This window comes from Xiphophorus maculatus, chromosome 15 (genome assembly GCF_002775205.1).
Source record: "Xiphophorus maculatus strain JP 163 A chromosome 15, X_maculatus-5.0-male, whole genome shotgun sequence".
Taxonomy (NCBI): domain Eukaryota; kingdom Metazoa; phylum Chordata; class Actinopteri; order Cyprinodontiformes; family Poeciliidae; genus Xiphophorus; species Xiphophorus maculatus.
Window position 1 is genome coordinate 11,858,895 of NC_036457.1, and position 22,301 is coordinate 11,881,195.

The window sequence follows — 22,301 nt, forward strand, 5'->3', positions numbered from 1 at the left end:
TTATGGAACAACCTTCACCAATCACCTCATTTCTTTTAACATGTTTTTTGTGTGTATAAGCAAATAATTTATATGAAAATAAATGAAAGAAGAAAAGGCTCATATTTACTTTGATATTAGATTTATTTAATGTTAAAACAAACCTTATAGAAGTGCATGCAAATACTTTTTGTTACAAACATGTGTAAAAGCAACTTTAAAAATAAGCTTCTAACTCACATTTCACTATAGAAACAGAAACAAAGCGATTCCTAAAATAAATTCAGATTCTCGTTAATCAGGAAATGCTGCTTCAGGCTCTACCATAAAATAATCATCTGTCATGAAATCCATTCCTTATAATAATCTGAACATAAGTTTACATGTCATGTACTTGCTGGTCTTAGACCTTAAAAAGAAGCTTGAAACATATTTTTTTAAATCATCTATTTGAGGGGGATTCCTGCGACCACTTCAGACTCAATTCCACATTCATCATTTCCACGTTTTATTTTGAAGAAACCTGTATGCAGAAAGACACATGTATTAGAATGTTGTGAACTTTGCATTTTTGTTGTAGAATATGAATAAAAAACGTTACATATTCACTTTTACCTTTGTCTCCCCAGTCATTGTTCCAGGAGTTTGCAGCCAGCCAGTAGGGGGTGCCATTCTCCTCCCCCCAGCCTAGGATCTTTATGGCATGACCTCCCAGCATTTCTCCAGTCACATGCTGATACACGCCTGTTACAGCAAGAAAGAGCTCATTAACTTTCATGCTTAAGGAAGAGCATGAATACTCTTCTAAGTGTCAGTTCAAAGAAGTCAGGAATATGTGGAAAATCAGTTGTGACTCAGTGGTTTAGATTAATGCAACAAGCAGGATCAGACTGAACAGGAGTTCAGCAGATAACTGGCCTGCTTATCTGTCTCTGTATCCACAGCCTGAGAAAAAAAATGAGGTGAATCCTCCTTGCTATGTTGTTAAAACACATAGGAAAGAAGAAGACAAATGCTTAAATAAAAAAAGATATAATGTTAATCATAAACTGAAGTTAAACACCTCAAAAATCAAATTAAAGGACAAATGTGAACAGTTTTGTTTGTAGAGTGGAGATGTGTGTACACAGCTGGGATAGCAAATTCCTCACCAGATTTGTACTGCAGGAAATCCTCATAGACACTAAAAGCTGCCTCCACAGGCCCGTTCTTATACAGCTCTGTCATGATCTGTTGCTGCTCCGAAGGGATGCTGTACGAGCGCAGGCCTAGAGGGGAGCAGACAAAGCTTAGAGTCAGACACGAGATTAACCAAAGCCAGCAAAACTGTTTTAAAAATGCCTCTACCAAAGTGTTTGTCCTTCGGGTAAGACACAGCATATCCATCCGTGCATTGCTGCACACATTTAGGGGTTTCTTTTTCGCCTTGGCACGGAGGACGAGTTCCATTTACGTGATGTTCACAGGAGGCAATGGTGTAGGGTCTGCAACCTGTAACACGCACATAGCTGCTAAGTTTTTTGGCCCTCAAAAGATGCAATGTGAGTGTGGGTTGAACTCACCAACTTTGGAGTCATACAGGCCTCCTGTCACAAGGCCAGTCTTAGTCCAGAACTCCCAAGCAGCTGAGGGATAACCACCAAAACACCTGCAAGCAAACAAACACACAGTATGTGTTACTTTAAAAAGTCAAGAATGCAAGAATATGAAGGAAACACACAAAATGGTTTGAATGTATTATCTTTTCTCCTTGATCTGGGTTAAGCTACCAAACTGTTTACAATGCAACTGAGCAGTCTTCTCCAAAACACCTTTCACCATTAAAAATGTCAATGAAGTCTCAAAATGCCAAGTACTGATATCATTTGGAGGTTATTTTTTTAGTCCTTGGAACAAACATGCAAAGGCAAAAATTTGCACCTACAATTAACAATTCAAACACTACATTTTAAGGAAGATTTTGCTTGCTTTTTTGTTGTTTTCCTTTGAAAAATTGAGCCACTGTTGTCACTTCTCAAGCATAGTTATCTTCTGGATATTTAAGAATCTAGAAGTGCCCTTTTATGTGGAGAAATTTCTTTGTTCTTTTGCTCACCCCATTCCACATTCATCACAGCAGGTGAGCAGATCTTCAGCAGAGATCTCCAAAGTGACCTTACCACCACTTTGGATACACAGACGGTCAGATATTGCTTCCACTGCCCCAAAAGCCTGTAGGAAAAAAAAGATAAGTAACAAAATGTTGTGAAATAAAAGGTTGTTTTTTTTGTAGGGGTGTTTTTTACCCAGCAGGATCCACAGGAGCCCTGGTCTCTGATCTGATTGAGAGTGGGACAGTTGGGCCACTGCTGGCGTGGGTCAAAGCTGTCTGGAAGGTTTATACCTGCAATGTTATGAACCCTAAACGAGAGAGGAGACAGTCTGTAACACCCTGCAGATGACAAACCTGTTGATTATCACCTGCTTCGTCATGTGAGAGTTTGAACACTCACATCTCACACCCTGAAACGTGAAACACTGTTAAAACTTACACTTCCGGCAGTTTGGGTCCGTTCAGGATGGTCCCACAAAGCCCTCTCACATAGCTGATGTCAACATTATGGAAGTTGTGGCCGGCCTAAACAAGAGTGAAGTAATACAGCTGGATTATTACCACAGTCTGTGGCCGTGTCACTTTCATCTTGGAAAAAAAAAAAAAAGAAAACTGAATAGTCTCACTGTCCAGGTGGTGTTGGCTTTGTTAATAAGGTGGATCAGTTCTGAGGAGAAGGGAGAGGGATTAGGTCGAGCCCAGGCAACGGACCCCGTCACCGCGATACAGAGCAGGAAGAAAGGATGCATCCTGAATAACAGATGACATTATTAGTCAATGGGAGAAACATTATTAAAACACCTGAACTCATAAGAACTGTGATAACCGTAGCTGTAATTACACACTATTTACTGTTCCACGTGATGCTATCTGTTATGCTTATTTTCTCTGATTAAAGCCAGAAACATTTAATTAATTTTATATATGACACCATTTCAAAGAAGTAAATTAATGGATAACTTTCCCAACTTCGAATTATTAAATTCTGAGATAAACCAGTGCTGTAAGTATTAATATAAATAAAAATAATTTCAATATTTTAACTAGTACAATTCTAGTTACAAGAGCAAAAAAAAGACATCTTAAATCAATGTCCTCCTACCTGTGTTGCTGTTTCAAAGTTGGAAGCTTCTCTTCACTGCTGTTATCGTTTACGTCAAAGAACAAGGTTTGTTGCAGTCCTTTATATCAGATGCAAAGTCATAGAATCACATGTTTATGCAATAAATGTGTCATAACTGTTTGTCTCATGTGACCAGAAAAACTCCAAAGGTTTACTGTTGCTCCTGGAATTAGGATACAGGTGAGAATAAAAACAGAAATATGCAAACCCATGCAAGTCCCTCTTTATTTTGGTAAACAGAAGAGTAATTCACAAGGAACTGTATGGATCTCAGTCTTCTGCTTTAAAATCTATACTCCTGAAAGATGTTGATTTACTTATACAAAAAAAAGCAAATCAAAGACATTTTTATAAACCTCATGAAACAACAAAAACATACAATAATTTGCTACAGCTTGCCTGGTAGTGGCCATGAGACAATCACCTGCCTTCCATAAATCTGAAGCAGCTTCGAATGCTTAACGTTTGCTTTACAATTATCGTTACGTCAGTTTAAGGTCACTCATGACTTACGTTTAGCATTATATTAACAAAGTGTCAGGTGCCTAAAAAATAGTTGTAAACTTGATTTATTATATTCCTCGCTGCTCTGAAAAATGTTTTGCTGTTACAGATTTCAAGCTGTGGTATCTGGTAATAAGTTTCAAATTGTTAATAAAAAAGCAAGATTCTGCTTAGCTGAAATTTCTGCACACTGGATAATTTTAAAGCATGAATGGCCTATTTAAGGTAATACCACATGTCAGATTTAAGCTCAAACTTCGACTAGGCCACTCCAACATCTTACTTTTTGTCCTGAGTCATTGATACTAAAGGTCACTGTCCTCCTACACAAGGAGGACAGTGTGCTTTAGCTTGAAGTTGCTATCTTTTACGTTTCTGGTTCCATTTTGCCTCATAAGCCTATGAAAATGTTTTGTAAGTACTTAGATCATTCAGACATTTTTTTTTAGCAAATATGAGATAGGCCTTTGTGTTAATTTTGGTCAGCCATAGTTTAGATGTTGGGACTGTCTTAAAGAAACATAAAACAGAAACAGTGACCTTAACTTTGGGAAAGGAGGTGTGTAATATTTCACAGTTCTTCATTTAGTAGCCAGAAAACACAAAGGCGGTGAAACAAGAGTAGTAACTGTGAACATTATTGGTTCAAGTTTACATAAATTTGACTGCTCCTTCCATTAAAAAATTTGCTACCACATGCATTATTTATTTGTAGGTTCATTTTAACAAGGTTCTCCATCTTTGACTCAAATAAAATAAAACAGAAGTGCAAGCTTACTCTGATTTCACCCTTTAGCTTCTTTATTTCTTCAAATATGTACAAATGAAAATGACACATTACATAGCAATGTTTGTAGCCCTCCTTTGGTTCTGTACAAGGTCACTCTGTGCTAGCCTTTCTACTCACCAAAGCTGTTAAGGACACTTTGCCAACAAATTCCTTTTGTTCAAAATATATTTCACTTTATTCAATTTTTTTTAGTTCATGACTGATAAAATTAGCAGAAAGATCTTTCCCACATATTGTTGAATAAAGTCAAAACTCAATGAAACATGAAATGTTCTAAATCGGTTATTGGAATATGTCCATGTGATCCAACAGTGCAAATGCTGATGTACTTTAAAGTGTTTCTCACAGTGAGGATTCAACAAGAACAAAAACGCTAAAATTTCAGAAAACAAAAATCTGTGAAACTTCACAAAGGTTGATCGCTGTTGTCTGAAATCCTAAAACTGTCCTTTTGCGGCAAACACAAAATGGATGAGAACGTGTCAATACCGCAGAATTATTTTTTAGATCAGGCTGCAAAAAGAATCCGAAAGTTCAACAAGTCTGTGGTTCTTTAACAGCCAGTGTGAGACTCCAATGTGGGAAGACGTTCCTTAGGTTTCCCAAGGAAGAGAAGGACTAGATGTCCAGGAAAAGACGGGGGGTTTCCAATCAGGAAGAGAGTCACTGCATGTCCCCTGTGCCCTGCGCCTGGGCAGCTGTCGTACTGAGATACTGCCAGCTCAGCGCGGCCACCAGCATGGCAGCCGACAGGTACATAGGAGACAGGTGGTGGTTCCTGCAGCTGAGGTCGGGTTGAGGAAGGGCCGACTTCTCCTGGATCACAGCCAGGATGTGCAGCGTCTTGTCCCGCGTCGGATCGGTGAGGGAGACCTTCTGTAAAATCTGCAAAAAGAGAGAGGAATTTGGGTAAACAGGTTCATGTAGCAGAAGCTGGCAGAGAAAAGACTGAGAGAACCTACAAACCTCTTGGCTGTACTGGGCAATGATGGTCTGCACAGCTCTCATGTTGGTGGCTTCCATCATGAGGGTGACAGCCTGTCCCTTTCTGATCTTCACCACACCCTGAAACACCATCGGGTTGTTGTAGCACGTTGAGAGGGTAGCTATTGCCATCACCTGGTTGACAGAGGGATTACATCTTTTCAGTCGACAAAATCAAAGTGCTTGCCTGAATTATCATCCAAAAAGATGTTTTAAATGCAAGACAAAAATCCATTTAACATACATATACATAAAAAAGCAGTATGTATTTGGGTGTCTGATGTCACTACTGCTGTGAAACCAATAAGAAAAACATCAATAACTCTTCATATTTGATTCTGGGATTTTCCTAGCGCTAAAATAGCCATAAATAAGGAGGGCAGATGTAATCAAACACTGTTGCAGACAAGAAGACTGTAAATTAATTAAAAAGTGAATATTTCTTATAAAGAAATATATTTCCAGATATATATTTCTGGAAATATATATCTAGAAATATATAACAGTTTCCAGATGTCGTAGTAATCAGCATAAAGTGTCAGTCCCAGTGAACTCCCCACTACGTTGACAACTACTTTATATTGCAGTAGCCATATTACTTTAAACCAGTAATAGTGCTTATTACTGGTTCTAATATACACCAATTATTTTTGACAGTTCAATTCCAAATCTACAAACACAGACTTTGTTGTCAAACCTTTCCTTTAGTTTAAAGTAACTTTAATGAGAATATATGCTGCACAGAGAGTGAAACACCTGGACATTAAGTGAAATCACCACATTATTTGAGTAGAAGACCAAATGGTCTTTACTTGTGGAATGGCGCAGAAATTGAAGACGCTTTGGTTGCGCAGCCGAGACAGGTAGGCGATGACGTCGGGGACGTGACGCAGAGCGTCGGTGACCAGCAGGTTGAGGCAGGACAGAGCCGACTCCAGCTTCTCGGGCTGGGCCAGATCCTCCAGACGACTCGCAAACTGGCTCCACGCCTGCACAGTGACACAAAAGAGATGACATTTACAACATTTCCTGCAGTCAACATGTTCCTCGGTAAAAACTGAAAAGATCCACAGCTCAGGTAGGAGTAACTGGAATGAAGTCATATCAAGTCCTGTTTGCAGCTTGTTACAAGCCACGTATGAAAAACACCAAAATATGTACAACACGGTGCTCTGTTCAGATGACTGACATTTTCTTTTAACCTACATGCAAATTGCAAAATGTAACAGTGGGCAAAAATTAATCGTCTATATGTATAGTGATACTAATAAACACTTTATTTCAGCTCAGTGGGCATCTTTTGCAAATGACTCACATTCCTGAAGCCACTAAAACTGCCACAACTGCAACGCTAACAAACTCAATCTAACTTGACGTTTTTGTTGTTGCTGTTGTTGTTGATACCTCTTTTGGCCAGAAGGCCCGTCCCTCCTGAGTATCTTCCAGATAGTCTCGGATGATGTTTGTTTTCTGCAGGAACAGCCCCATTGAGTTTGCCAGCTCGGTGTCCTGTCCCACTTCTGGATCCTCCAGCTGGGAGGCAGAGAAGAGCCGCGACAGACCGATGCCGACAAGACCGGCAACGTAGTGGCAGTACTGCACAGATCAAAAGACACACAACAAGGTTGTTATCATTATAGCGAGGTACTAGTAATACCATTGTGGCTAATAGGTCACCTTAAGTTGTCCTTGGATTAGTTATTAGTTCTCAGCTTATTACACATTTACAGTATAGTAAATGTGAAACACTTGCTAAATCTATGGCAACTTTTTTCCTAGAATGGAAAAAAAAAACGTGTGTGGAATTTAAAACATGCAAGATTAAAGATAAGGCAATGATCAGCTGCCAGCACAAACAGTCTATTGCAATCATTAGGCAGAACCTTTATAATAAAATCAAACATGCGTAGGAATCCATTCAAAGTCATTTATTTTGCTGTTTTGCTTCTAACATAACTGTGACACACGGATCACACTTACCAGGTCCCACTCTTTCACGGATCCCACCTTCTTTTCCAGAAATTCAGCCATCCCGACTCCCATCCGGTGGCAGATATCAGAGATGACGTCTCTGTATTCCTGAGCAAGGTTTCTAAATTCCAGTGATATCTGGGTTCAAACAATCCAGGACAATCACAGTTACTCTTAATGAACTGCATTAATGTAAATGTACGTCAACTCTCTCATGTAGAAATCCCTCTGCAGTGGTTTGAATGGATTTCTTTGTGCATGTATGGGTGCCGCTGACCGTAGGGAAATCCTCCAGAACTTGACGGTCCTTCTCATGGCTCTCAGTGAAGCACCACTCCTCCTGGTACAGGTACGTGTGGAAATTGTTAAGCATTGGCACCTTCTTTTCCAAAGAGATGGTCATGTCGTCCTCAACTGTGTCCAGTGCACGAAGCACCAGGTAAAAGATGCAAACCGCATGTCTGGATCAAAATAAATGAAAAACTTGCAAGATTACAACTACAAACTTTAATGTGTTTTATTGGAATTTTATTTGACAGACCAAAATAATCATTGATAAACTGTTTGTTAGTTTTGACAGGAAACAGACTAGTTAGACATTTTCCCTTTAATATTTACGTAATTTCCAAGCTATTTAAATAAATGATCAAACCAGTCCTTGAGAAAGTTATATTGGGTAATCGTGAACAGATGTTTTGCTGCAGCCAAATTGGATTTTACAAAGCAATGTGCAAAGTACACTCTAATGACTGGTATTTAGGATAGCAAATAACTGAAGAAGTTATTGATTTAATGGGGCTGTTGACGGTTTTATAAAAGTTAAACTGACGCAACGCGTCCCCCAGGAGGAACTGACAAACACAACATTGCTTTTGCAGACATGCAAAGGAGCTGCAGATGTCTCCACATGCCTGAAGTTTTATACTGAATGACTCAATATGGCTGAAATACACGCACATCTACCTTCGCGTTTCTTTACGTTTTTCAAGGGAAGATCCAAGCTGCAGCCATCATGCTATGGAACATTTTGCAGACACGCCTCTCTTCACCTGCAGCTCAGCTGAGCTCTGACTCACCTCAGCTCTCCGTCCAGTGCCTGAATCACGGCCGCAAAGCTCCTGCTGGTCTGATTCAGATATACGTAGCAGGTCCGCAGGCTGTCGCTCATAGACTCCTGGCAGGAGAGACAAAGAAAGGCTGTTTGTCGGTAGAAACCCACGGTTCTGAGGGCGCTACTGGGTCTGGTGGCCTCCTGCAGGCCCCTGTCCCCGCGCCTCCTCCAGCCCTGCAGGACGGACCGAGGGGGAGAGGAGCCGCAGCCTCGCGGCGCCACCGAGAGAGAGCGCTTCAACACGGACAGAGAGGCCGGACATTTGCAGCAGGCTCCGGCCATGCGAAAACCCTGACGGGAAGAGCCCGAGCCTGCAGTTAGGAGGCGACACGGTCCATGTGGAGGCCACGCTGCTTGGGGGAGTAACAAACTCTGAGTCCATGTAGAGGACAAGCGAGCGGAGAGAGGGGTCGAAGCGCGTTGTAAAATCTCTTGGAGGGCGTGAGGTCGCTCCGCAGGTCTATAAGCAAGCCTATCGCTGCATTAGCAGAGCGGACCTGACGCAGAGCGTTTGTAGATCTGTTGTTATGATCAGACACACGTCCCCACCCCCTCAACCCAAAACACGAGCAGCTGCAACGTTGTTTCCTAATCCAACTTCAGGAAATATTACCGTTTAGATCAATTTAGATCTAACGCTAGTCAAAAAGATATATAGGATGCACTGATGCAGGGTTGTAGTACATGTTTTTAATCGATTTTAAAGCAAATATAGGCTTAAAATAAACCTTGTCCAACCAACTGGTATTTTTGCAAATAAAATGAGGAAAGGCGGTGCTTAGTTTTAGTCGTTATCATGACTAAAAGAACGTGTGCGTTGTTACAGTACACAATGCACTGCAAAACGAGTGTTTATTTCTGCAAAACGAATCGCGACAAACAGCTCGAAAAGCAGAACTAAGAGGGGCAGTGTTTTGCTGACATCTTGTGGAAGACCGTGGGAACTACATCCGTTTGTATTTTCTTGAAAAGCAGTGCAGTAAATAAGGTTAAACAGGCTCAAATGAAACACAGGGCACTAAGAAAAAGTTATGTTGTTGTGTTTTCAGGTGCAACTCAATAAATTCTTTGAGGTTTTAAGTAAGCCAGGTTGTGTAGGCAGGTGCTAATTATTTTTTTCGAATTATTTCAGCATCTTCATAAAGCTTGCCAGCTGAGCAAAGCAATAAGAGCCCTAAAGTTTCATGGTAAGCAGCTGACTTTTATTTGACAAAATATAGATAACATTGCCCCACAAAACTACCAGTGACTGAAAACCTCACTCTGGACAACAAGCTCATTGGATTCTATGACTCCACTCTTTATTGAAAACTCTGAGGCCCAGCCTGCCTTGTGCACATTACACTTTTTCAAAACACCCAACTTTTCATAACCGTAATATGCTTTTGTAGCTAATTACTTTCCCTGTGCTGGAGGGTTTCAGTGACTTGTTGCTTTTATTGGTGCAGAAAACTACTGGATGCTTGAGGTCCAAAGCAGTGCATGAAATGTTAAAAAAGTGTTGCATTGAAGAGTTGTGATGGAGAGTTTTATTTACATTTTCCATGTTAGCCTAAAACAGACTATGGTTAGATAAATGTCAACCAAAGTTCCTAATGTTTTCAAGGCCTTAATAGTGAAATACAGTGGTTTACCTTTCAGTGATCACTGTTCCACATTTATCGTTGACATTGTTAATAAAGGAAGTCAGAGTGGCTTTTTGCTCTAGCTTGAAATAAAGGCCACCCAATCAGTGCGATCCCTTTAGAGTGGGTTAAGATTAATTCGGATCACCACATTTGCCAGGACACATTTAGTAGGATGCAGCACTCTTTGGAGCAACAGTCTCTGCATTGCAGTGACATCTATTGTGCGCTGAGATGTCAGCAACAAAAATCGGAGTCTGTTTTAAGACATTTTTGCAGCCTGATTTTCTTTTCAGGTCACATTGGTGTTTAAACTGTGGGATTATCATCTCCCTGTAGTGGTGAACCCTCCAAGCTCATTATGCAATTTAAATCCTACGTCAGAAGCCTGGTAAGAGCACAGACCTAATTTGACAAAGTCCTATTAGTTGCTTGCTTCCACTCTAGACGGCGCAATTAACTGCACTGCAAATCAGCAGGCCTACATTCTAACAGGCTTGTATGTTCATTTTATTATGATTTGCATATTTTTTTTGTAGCTGTTCTGAAAAGCAGAACACGACGTGCTGCATAATCCCCATGATAAGTCCAGGCTCTCAATAGTGCAGCGTCTGTCTCAGTACTGAGCTTGTTGCGGAACGTATTTTACTCACATAATCCAGTTTTGGCATGACAGCTCTGCATCCTCCCATCTTAAACTTAAACAGGTTAAATATCTCCTCCGGATGTCCCAGCGATTTCAGGATGTCCATGTTGCCTCAGGTTGTCCCGGTCTTACTCTGGCAGACTGATGTGCAGAACTGAACAGATGCTCTCCATCGGCGCTTTCCTCGCTGAGATGCAGCTGTCCAAAAACCACCATTAGGTGAATGATGTTTTCAGTCTCAAGCGCGTCATATGGACTGATGCTTACGATTGGCTGGCTCGTCATGGGTCTACAGCGATAGGTCCAATGAGCGATCAGAGCGTCTGGCGTGATGCCCCGCCCCTACAAAGTGTCATCTGAGCGCACCTTTTGATTGGCCCGTTGGTCATCCGAAAGAAAAACCATACCTGCGCAATAATACTTAAATTGACGGAAGTAGGCCTGTATGGCAGGCCATTAAAACATATAATTAAACCACACTGTGGCATAGACACTTTGTATCTTTGCAACTGTGGCAACCTGGGGTGGATTTTCTTTATTAGGAAACCCAAATGTAAGATGTTAAAGTTTAAGATAAGGGAAACCGACAACGCCACCTGGAATAACTCCAGGAAAATAGAATGATAATAAGGACACAGGTACGTTCTACAGGAAGTGAGACAAGATTCAGACAATTCTACAAAAAAATTTATTAAACTTTAATAGGTTGTTTAATTTCACAATAACCTGAAATCGAATAGTTAAAACAGTGAAGGCATTTTTAATAAAGTTGATTATAAAATGTTTAAATTTCAGAGGAAACTGAGGCTTACCAGTGGGGGGAGAGTAGTGAGGAAAGGGGCAACATCCAGTGAAGAAAAGGGATCACCCTGGACACTACAAAGACACGGCAAACACACACACACAAAAAAAAGGGGTGTTCCACAAAACACACGAGACAAGACACCGCCACCAGGGGTCACCACCGCCACCACAGAAGCCTCAGTCCCTAAAAGAAAGACAAAAAATGAAACAATAGGAGTAAAACAGTGATACAATAGCACTAAAATATTGCTTTTTATCCCGTTCGTAGTGCCATCGATACTCCCGGCAGCGGGGGAAAGTTCATACAAATCTTTTAAAACAATTCATCGTAGGCAAAACAGCAGCGAGTGTACGTCCAAATTTAATAGTTGTCAGGGACTCAGCAGGAGGCTAAAAAATAGAGTAGATTATTAATACAACTGCTGATAAAAACTATGACTTATGGTAGCTGCTTACCTGTAAATTACTACACGGCCAGACAAACAGATCCACAAGGTCACTTATGGAGCGCAGCTGTAACAGAACACTACATAAAGGCTTCGTTTACATGAGACGGATGTTACCTAGCCATGCTAGTGCTTACCTTCCCGGCAGCAAACAAACAACCGAACAAATCGGTCCAGGAGTTGGAGGCACAGCAAGGGAGGCTAAACAAATCAAACCAGCTTGCATTAATGGCTATGATAAAAGCTGACAAACAAAGAAACAGCCACGCTTACCCAGCACAGCTCAGCAAACAAACTAAGCAAAATGAGTTGACGTCATGACGCAAGTAGTCTTGTGACAGGTAGAGACCTGCTTATATGCAGCAGCTGAAATTGATCTTAAAGTGGCAGCGTACCATTTATGCTGCTACAATCTACCCCCCCAACTTGCGTCGACGCCCCGACGACGACCCCAAAAACACTAGCACCAAGGTCTAAACAGTGCAGAAACAGCATTACAGTGTGGATCAGGAGAGTGTGCAGCCCCATGCACTAATCCCATTGGTCTTGGGAGATGGTGGACATTAGAGTGCTGACCTGCTGTTGAGCGTGTAGTTCTTCTCATTACCCTTGGAAGGCCCTGATCTTTACTTGAGCTGGCAACACTAGGAGCTTGAGATGCAGATGTTGAAGGAGCTTCATGAGGATATACCTCGGCAGACAGAGGAACCGTGTTGTTTCTGACCAGATGTGGGTTGGCTGGCAAAGAAGGCGGTGACTGGTGGACATTTACCCTCAAAAACAAATCAGGATCAGTTTCATCCTCAGAGGATGAATCAGTCAACAGTGGTTCCCCAATAGGGGATGCTGGAATGTCACTGCAAACAACTGGCTTCAGTAGAGACCGGTGGACCCTTTTAGTTTTGTTCAACTCATCTACAGGAGCCACAGTGTAAACTGCTCCAGTATCACCCAGTACTTTTAGGACCTTATACACCTTGGAGCGCCACAGATCCTGAATCTTGTGTCTTCCTTGTTGACTGGTGTCTCGAAGTAGGACAAGTTGGCCTTCGTGCAGAGGAGAATCTTGAACATGCTGGTCATTATTTCTCTTTCTCCTATCTGCAGCAATCTTCAGCTTCTCCCTGGCTTCCTCAAAAGCCAGTTGCAAGCGCGTCTGGTGCTCTGCAACCCACTTGTCAACACCACCAGCACTTGGTTCTGAGACATGGCCAAGCAGAAAGTCTAAAGGAAGCCTAGGTTGTTGGCCAAACATCAGGAAAAAGGGACTTTCTCCAGTGCTCTGATGTGGTGTGGTGTTATAGCAAAAGATAACTTGTGGCAAATAAGAGGTCCAGGCTCTTTTACTGGTGGTGGGGAGGGTACGCAACAGGTTATGAAGCGTACGATTAAACCTTTCACATTGTCCATTTCCAGCAGGGTGGTACGGTGTGGTCCTGGACTTCTTGATGCCATAGAATTGACAGAGCTGCTGGATGAGGGAACTTTCAAAATTACGTCCCTGGTCTGAGTGAACACGGGCTGGTACACCAAACTTTGAAAACCACTCTGTCACCAGGACATGAGCCACAGTAGAGGCACGTTGATCTCTGGTTGGTATGGCCAGGGTGTACTTGCTAAAAACATCAGTTAAGACGAGCACATTCTCCCGCCCATCTTGAGAAGGCTCCAGGATTGTGAAGTCCATGGCAAGGATCTCATTGGGTCGTGACGCTAGCAAATGGCCCATATAGGTCCGTGCAAGAGGTCGAGTATCTTTTGCCACTTGGCATCGCTCACATGACCTGCACCAATCAACGACATCAGAGGACATTTTTGGCCAGTAACATCTTGTTCTCAGCAGTGAGAGAGTCCTGTCCACACCTTGATGGCCATGGTCCTGGTGAGCCTGAGTCAGGACCTCCTCCTTCAAGGCTGTGGGCAGCAACAGCTGTAGCATCTCCTCAGCACCATCGGGACGAAAGGTCTTGCGGTGGAGGACACCATCCTTCTCCACCAGGCGATCCCACTGCCTCAGGAATGCCAACAGAGGTGCAGGTAAATTCTTTCGCTCTGTGCGGTCGGGTTGTTTCTTGCGAGCCCAAAAGGTCCAAAGTTCCTGCAAAACTGGGTCAGCATGTTGTAATACTTGCATATCCTTTGTGGTACGTTCAGGGAGGACTGTGATGGCAGCTTGCGTAACTTCCCGTCTCTCCATCATCAGCTGCAGAGATTCAGGCAGACTACTCCCTGGAACAAGAGCACCAACCTGTTCTCTAGTAGATGGATGTTTTCTGGAAAGAGCATCTGCGTTCCTGTTTGTACGCCCTGAGCGATACTGGATCTTGAAATCAAAGGAGGCAAGTTGTGCAGCCCATCGATGTTCAGTGGCACCCAGCTTGGCAGTACCAAGATAACTGAGGGGATTGTTATCAGTGAATACAAGACATTTATGGCCCAACAAGTACTCTCTGAATTTTTCAGTCATGGCCCATTTAAGGGCTAAAAATTCAAGTTTCATGGAGCTATAGTTGTCCATATTACGTTCAGTTGGCCTTAATCCTCGGCTGGCGTAGGCAATAGGACGCACAACCCCGTCCTGTTGTTGGGAAAGGACAGCCCCCAGACCACCATGGCTCGCATCAACCTCTAGGATAAAAGGCAGAGAAAAGTCAGCGTAGGCTAGCACAGGTGAAGTAGTTAGCCTCCTTTTCAATTCGTCAAAGCTCTGTTGGTGTTCTGCAGTCCAGCCCTCAGCGATGTCCTGTCTTAGCCGCTTCTTTGTTTTTGAACTGCTTAAATGTCCCACTAGTTGGTGAAGGGGCGCAGCCAGCTTGGCAAAGCCTGCAACAAACCGCCGATAGTAACTGGCGAACCCAAGGAAGGACCTCAGCTCTGTGGATGTGGTGGGGCGCTGCCAGTTAACCACTGCCTCAATCTTAGACGGATCAGTTGCAACACCTTTGCTAGAAATGACATGGCCTAAGTATTTAACTTCTCGTTGAAGAAAGGAGCACTTTGTCAGCTTTGCCTTGAGACCCTCTTTCTTCAGGCGTCCAAGCACCATCCCCAGGCGCTCCAAATGCTGTTCCACAGTGGAGGAAAACACAACTATGTCATCAAGATACAGCAGCAATGATTGATTCTGCTTATCAGAGAAAATGCGTTGCATAAGCCTCTGAAATGTACTGGGCGCATTACAAAGGCCAAATGGCATTCTATTCCACTCAAATAGACCAAATGGAGTACAGAACGCCGTTTTATGACGATCTGCTTCTGCAACAGGTACCTGGTTGTAACCACTTGCCAAGTCCAAGGTAGAGAACCAGCAAGCACCTGTAAGTGCATCCAAAGACTCTTCAATGCGTGGTAATGGAAAGGCATCTTTGCGGGTTTTGCTATTAAGCTGCCGATAGTCCACACACATCCTCAGGCTCCCATCCTTCTTTTTGACTAGCACAATGGGAGATGCATAGGGGCTGCAGCTCTCTCTGATCACATTAGTACTAAGTAACTGATTGATGTGATCCTTTACTGCTTCATAGTCTGACGGTGGTATACGCCGGTATCGCTGGTTTACAGGGGTCTCATCAATAAGGGGTATGTCATGACTAATTATGTTTGTACACCCCAAATCACTGTCATTTTCTGCAAAAACTGATGAATAATCCCTAAGAAGGGTCCTCACCTGCCCCTGGTGTGTGCAGGGCAGTTGGGAGAGGTCAATGGCCTCAATTTGGTCCTGCACAGTTGGAAGTACAATCTGAGAGGACACCTTAGCTGTATATGAGGGCTCTTCTTTAACACCAGGAGGCAGACTGATAACATTAACATGATGCAGAGTACCTACAACAGTACGTGGGTAAAGCAAGATATCTGTAGAGCCTACATTAACAATTGGTATGTAGGCTGTGCCTCGCACCACACGGATTAGGGCAGGGGAAGCAAGCAAACCTCCTGGCAGACCTGCCTCAGGAGGCTCAAATAGTACAGCCTGTGACAGCTGATCAGAGCATGTAGCAGCCACAAGCTTCATAACCCCACCTGGGACCCTGCATGCTGCACGACCCCGCACCTTTACCTTCCCCACATAGTCTAATGGGCCCTGCAAGCTTGCCTGATGGCACTTTTGCAATGCAGGCCAGATTTCATGAGGAGCCTGGGGGACATTGTCCTGACTGAACAACCCTGCGCCATGCTGTACAAAAAGCTCATGATAGCATTTTTGGATTACATTCATGCCTAAAACACCTGGTGTGGGAGCCACTTTGCCGGGAGGATCTTTTACAATTAAAACCCCGCAGTTTGGGATGTCTTTGCCGCAAAGCTCAACACTAAGCTCTATGTAGCCAAGGTATGGGATATTTAACCCATTTGCTGCCTTAAGCTGCAACCAGTGACAAGGGCGTAAACCATCAGGGCCACCAGACTTGAAATGATCCTTAAAGAAACTTTCTGTAAGGGTCGACACCATAGAACCAGTGTCAATTAGACAGGGCACCTGAACACCTCCCAAACACACATCTAAATGAGGACACGATGCAACAAGCTTTGGCGTTTCCATACCATTATATGGTGCTGTGACTGAGCCAATAATGGCCCCACCCGAACTGCGGCTCAACAGTTCAGTGGGAACTAGTTTTCCGAGACCGCAGAATTAGGAGGCAGGGAACTCGAGGGCTGCTGAGGGCCTCGAGTGTGAAAACGGGAAGGGACACGTACACCATCACATTCCCTAGCATAATGGCCTGGCAGTTGGCACCGTCTACAGACTATAGGGACATTACGAGGGGGACGACTCTGTTGGTGAGTTTGACTAAGAGAGGCAATGCTCTGAGTGAGTTGATTTAATTGCTCTTGTTGTCGTGCCAACATCTCATGCAGTGACCTCAATTCTGACCCCTGATCCCTTAGACTAATCTGAGAAGTGCCATGGACAGCATATTGAAATCCAAGGGATGGAACTGAAAGACTCCGAGCCCTACTACCGCCTGATGATCCCTCCCGTTCCCACCTAATAGCTTCAGCCCTGACATCAAGTAAAGTAGCTGCAGGTTTCTCCCGTACAAACTGTTTCAATGCACGCCGCAGTGGACCATCTAAAACATGCTCCACAAACTGATCCCTCAACAATACAGCAGCATTAACCATGCTAGTGGGTGCACAAGCTTTAACCTTCTCCATTAATCCCATTAGTGCAAGGGAAAATTCTTGAAGGGTTTCACCCTCCTGCTGCTTTCTAGAAAAGAAAGCCTCTTGCAATGAGACATAGGAATCAGTACAACCATATACCTCTTTTAGCACTCTAATAATGCAAGCTGGATCTGTCCGCTCAGCACTAGGACGGTGTCTAAGTTCCTCTCGTGCCTCACCCTCCAAATGATCATACAAGTAAAAAGCCTGATCAACAGGTGATAAGTGACGTGCCCTCATACAGGTCTCAGCCTCCTCCAACCACTCATTTAACCCTATTCCTGATCTTCCCCTGAACATTGGACATTTCCTGTCACGAGGCACAAACACCAACCTCTCTGACACAGGGGGACCCAAGACAGGTAAAGCACTCTGAGATGTGCTCGAAGTAGAAGGGGCAGTAGAAGTACCTGGGGCCGAGCGTGACTGTTCCTGTCGTAATCGCTCGTTGTCTGCTTTCAATTGGGCAATCAAGTCCCGCATTTCTTGGATCTCCTCCTCCTCCATGACCTGGATCCTTTGTGATTAAATAGGCTCGCTGCTGTTTTGCCTGTACACACAACACAATTCTCTTCCAACGCAAAAAAAAAAAAAAATAAAACGCCACTACACAAACAGGAGAAAAAGAAAAAACAACCAAAAAAAAAGAAACAGCTGAAGAATCAAGTCTCACTTTACACAGCAGATCCTGCCGACAACGCCAATTTGTGGCAACCTGGGGTGGATTTTCTTTATTAGGAAACCCAAATGTAAGATGTTAAAGTTTAAGATAAGGGAAACCGACAACGCCACCTGGAATAACTCCAGGAAAATAGAATGATAATAAGGACACAGGTACGTTCTACAGGAAGTGAGACAAGATTCAGACAATTCTACAAAAAAATTTATTAAACTTTAATAGGTTGTTTAATTTCACAATAACCTGAAATCGAATAGTTAAAACAGTGAAGGCATTTTTAATAAAGTTGATTATAAAATGTTTAAATTTCAGAGGAAACTGAGGCTTACCAGTGGGGGGAGAGTAGTGAGGAAAGGGGCAACATCCAGTGAAGAAAAGGGATCACCCTGGACACTACAAAGACACGGCAAACACACACACACAAAAAAAAGGGGTGTTCCACAAAACACACGAGACAAGACACCGCCACCAGGGGTCACCACCGCCACCACAGAAGCCTCAGTCCCTAAAAGAAAGACAAAAAATGAAACAATAGGAGTAAAACAGTGATACAATAGCACTAAAATATTGCTTTTTATCCCGTTCGTAGTGCCATCGATACTCCCGGCAGCGGGGGAAAGTTCATACAAATCTTTTAAAACAATTCATCGTAGGCAAAACAGCAGCGAGTGTACGTCCAAATTTAATAGTTGTCAGGGACTCAGCAGGAGGCTAAAAAATAGAGTAGATTATTAATACAACTGCTGATAAAAACTATGACTTATGGTAGCTGCTTACCTGTAAATTACTACACGGCCAGACAAACAGATCCACAAGGTCACTTATGGAGCGCAGCTGTAACAGAACACTACATAAAGGCTTCGTTTACATGAGACGGATGTTACCTAGCCATGCTAGTGCTTACCTTCCCGGCAGCAAACAAACAACCGAACAAATCGGTCCAGGAGTTGGAGGCACAGCAAGGGAGGCTAAACAAATCAAACCAGCTTGCATTAATGGCTATGATAAAAGCTGACAAACAAAGAAACAGCCACGCTTACCCAGCACAGCTCAGCAAACAAACTAAGCAAAATGAGTTGACGTCATGACGCAAGTAGTCTTGTGACAGGTAGAGACCTGCTTATATGCAGCAGCTGAAATTGATCTTAAAGTGGCAGCGTACCATTTATGCTGCTACACAACGTTATAGTAGCAGCAGCTGAATTCTGGAAAGAATTAAGTGTATGTAATACTAATGCTACCAACATTATTTATTTATTTATTTATTTATTTAGTGTGTTCATTTCTGCATAGTCAAAAGGCATTGAGTCTGGATCCCTTCAGTGTCCTATTTTCTGTAAAAAAAAAAAAAAAAAAGGTCAGGGATATTTTAGCTGTTGACTTTGTTGAATTAATGGAAAAGTATTTGGTTTGGGCAACTCTTTTATTAACTAATGAATTCATTAATAGAATTAGGTCCTCCCAACAAAGAATATTTGCAGGATGCTATTGTTCACCTAATTTAATGTATCTAAAGAAAACACAAAAAGTTTTCAGAGGTCATTTTTCATTTTAAAATACTATGTTGGGCTTATATTACAGAATCATTTTTGATATGACACAAAAGCAACAGCAGTTTAAATAACCACTTGTTAAGGTCTATGTGTGTATTATTTACCAACGCTGAACAGACAATTCAACAAACCCTGAAGCAGAAGACCACACCAGGTGTCGCTCCTGTTAGGTAAGGAGTGGAAACTGGAAATAGGAAACTGAAGGGAAAATTTACACAAGCTCAACGTTAGGTGACAAAGTGAGAAGAAACGTTTGGGGTTTGATGGGTATCAATTTCAATTGACATGGTCAGATTCGGCATCTATGTAAGAATATAAATCCATCTAGCAGGGAGTTTGTAGGGAAATTAGCTCTGCTATAGAGCAGACACTCCTATATAGGTTAATAATGTAGCAAAAACCAGATGTTTTGGGCAACCTTTTGACTCTGTGCCACAAAAAAATCTAGTGGAGTGTATCTAATTGAGTGACTGGTGAATATGTATTTATTATAGAAGTCCTGTCTTGCTATTATGTAATAAATTAGTTTGTCCGGTCATTGATACAAATTGTTATTTCAAAAGTGTCCACACACTAATAAACTGTGAAATGCGGAGAAAAATTCAACCAAATTTAAACATGAGTAAATACATTATTTGCTTTTACAACTTTGGCATAAAGGGGTGAAAAATAATATTCTACTTTATAAATAAATGCTAATATTCAACTATTAAATGAGGCTTCAGGTAGTGTCTTGCCTCTAACTATGAACTAAAGCTTGTTGACACTGAGATAAGCTGAGCTCCCTGATTATCACGTAGCACATAAACAAGCCACTGGATTACAGACAGCTCTGATGTCCAAACATGTAGGGGACAGACATTTGAAATCAATTGTTTGCTTCCCATTTTTTTGACTTCCTCCTTTACATGCTCTCTTACACAATGCCTGCATACACCAGCACAAACACAGAGCAGGTATACAATGTTGCTAAATTGCACATGAAAATATTAAACACAAAAAACATAAGAAAAAGTACAACAATTGTTATCTTTAACATAGTTTGACCTATATTTCAAAAATGAATAAATAAATTAAATGAGAGGGTTAAAAAAAACAATCCTAATGCACATACACACATGCTGGTACATGTAAATATTTTCCTATTAAAATAAGGCCACAACCTGCAGTCTATGGTTATTCAGAAAAATGCTGCTGGCTGCATTGCATTCAGATGTCTCAATTCCACAGCACATTACTCAATACCTTTTTAGGAGTTGGGATGATCATTACACCCATTCAGAAGTCTGTGTTTCTGTTTTGGAGTAATTGGTTTTCTTGATAATCAAGGATGATTAGTTCAGGGTAAATTCAACAAGCCCAAACCTGCCTAATCAGAGAAAGAGTCTGCCGATAGAGGTGAGTGACAAGTTGTGTCCTGGTTCTGAAAGACTCTGGTAGGCAGGTGTAGGGGAAAAGCGGGGCATGACAACTGATACAAATAAAAGCAATAAAATTCATTCAAGATTAATTTCTACCACAGTATGAATATTGAACCGAACAAGGTTGTTTTTAATAAGAAGGTTAGACAGAATGTTCCTCTTCTCCCTTACCTAATTTGATCAAATGCAATACATGAAAAAGAACATTCACACTTGTCCACTTACTTAATGGTACAAGTTGCAAGTACCTGTTAACTTCCCTTTTCCTTCAAAACTGCCTTAGTTTTTTTGTATTATTTCAATAAAATTCATATATAAACCTCCATGTTTTATTCCATATTGAGTTCCATTAGTGCTAAAATAAGTTTACATCTGTAAGAAGTGTACGTAGCGCTCTTGTACAATGCATCATGTCTAAGTGTATATGTAGGGTGTCTATTCACTGTGTTGTGTCTATGTGGTACACTCTATGTAGTATTCTGACCTTCAGCAATTCAAAATAAAGACTCATTCTCTAGAGTCTAGACATTCTATGTTTTCCATGTCAAGACCAATAAAATCCTTTCAAAACAAAATCCAGAAACAAAACTATTACTGAGAGTAATTATGTATGCGGAACACTTGTGAATACTTTAAATTTATCTTTACACGTCTCAGTTTCAGTTTCCCACGAGTGTGATATTTATTGCAAATGGGAGCTCATCCAGGTAGACTGCTGCATAGAAACAATGCTTTATTCATATTAAAGGATCAAAAGTGTGTCAAGAACATATACCCCACACCGTGGTGTGGGGTATATGTAAAAAGCTATTAAATACTTCAAAGTGTTTTTTGTTTGTTTGTTTAAATGTTAATGGGGCCTTTGATTTGGCATAAAAATTCCCAACAGATCTGAATAACAATCTAAGTAATCCACTCATGCAAAGAATTCACATACAATTATTCTACACTTGAAGTTGTGGATTTGGTTGCAAATAATTAAACAAGTAATTGTCATCTTTTACTATTTCCACTCTTGATCTAACCACCCTAGAACATCTAGTTTATGTTTCTAGTTTAGCTTTTAAAATGAAAATTGTCCATATTTTAAAAATGTTATAAATAGCAGTGGTTTTATTGTAGTGATATATTTATTTATTACAGATCATTACCTTTAAACTATACAACAAAAAAACTACTCAAAGCTGTGTCAAAGCTGGAGAAAATACAAATATCTTGAAATCACTTTTTGTTTAAAGGACAAGGAAGAAATAAAAAACATGCCAGTCAGGCCTAATGAATTACCACTTAAAACTGAAACTTATTACAGATGTGATTACCAAAGCTAAACTCAATCTGTCACATGATCTTTATAATTAATTGTAGGCTCTATAAATAGCTGCAAAACAAATTGTGTGATTC

The 22,301-nt window shown here is 41.6% G+C and overlaps 2 protein-coding genes across 3 annotated transcripts; both read right to left on the minus strand.

Annotated features, from left to right (window-relative positions):
- Positions 1–418: 418 nt before the first annotated feature.
- On the minus strand, positions 419–3,252 carry LOC102222087 (cathepsin B-like). The gene is made up of 10 exons (XM_005800202.2): positions 3,174–3,252; positions 2,698–2,821; positions 2,511–2,596; positions 2,265–2,379; positions 2,075–2,190; positions 1,542–1,627; positions 1,327–1,470; positions 1,131–1,247; positions 595–723; positions 419–502 (listed from the first exon to the last, which is right to left on the minus strand). Exons 2-10 carry the CDS (start codon positions 2,818–2,820, stop codon positions 426–428), a joined length of 993 nt encoding a protein of 330 aa, XP_005800259.1. The 5' UTR covers position 2,821; positions 3,174–3,252; the 3' UTR covers positions 419–425.
- A 1,224-nt stretch (positions 3,253–4,476) lies between these two features.
- On the minus strand, positions 4,477–11,724 carry fdft1 (farnesyl-diphosphate farnesyltransferase 1). Of its 2 annotated transcripts, XM_023347277.1 has the most exons (10): positions 11,638–11,724; positions 11,093–11,232; positions 10,833–11,023; positions 8,520–8,617; positions 7,721–7,904; positions 7,453–7,581; positions 6,877–7,068; positions 6,285–6,461; positions 5,455–5,607; positions 4,477–5,373 (listed from the first exon to the last, which is right to left on the minus strand). In XM_023347277.1, the coding sequence occupies exons 3-10, from the start codon at positions 10,929–10,931 to the stop codon at positions 5,152–5,154; spliced, it is 1,254 nt and encodes a 417-aa protein (XP_023203045.1). In that variant the 5' UTR covers positions 10,932–11,023; positions 11,093–11,232; positions 11,638–11,724; the 3' UTR covers positions 4,477–5,151. The 2 variants fall into 2 exon arrangements, with proteins under 2 accessions (XP_023203045.1, XP_014324711.1); XM_014469225.2 differs by lacking the exons at positions 10,833–11,023; positions 11,093–11,232; positions 11,638–11,724 and having other exon boundaries at positions 5,152–5,373; positions 8,520–9,691.
- Positions 11,725–22,301: the final 10,577 nt, after the last annotated feature.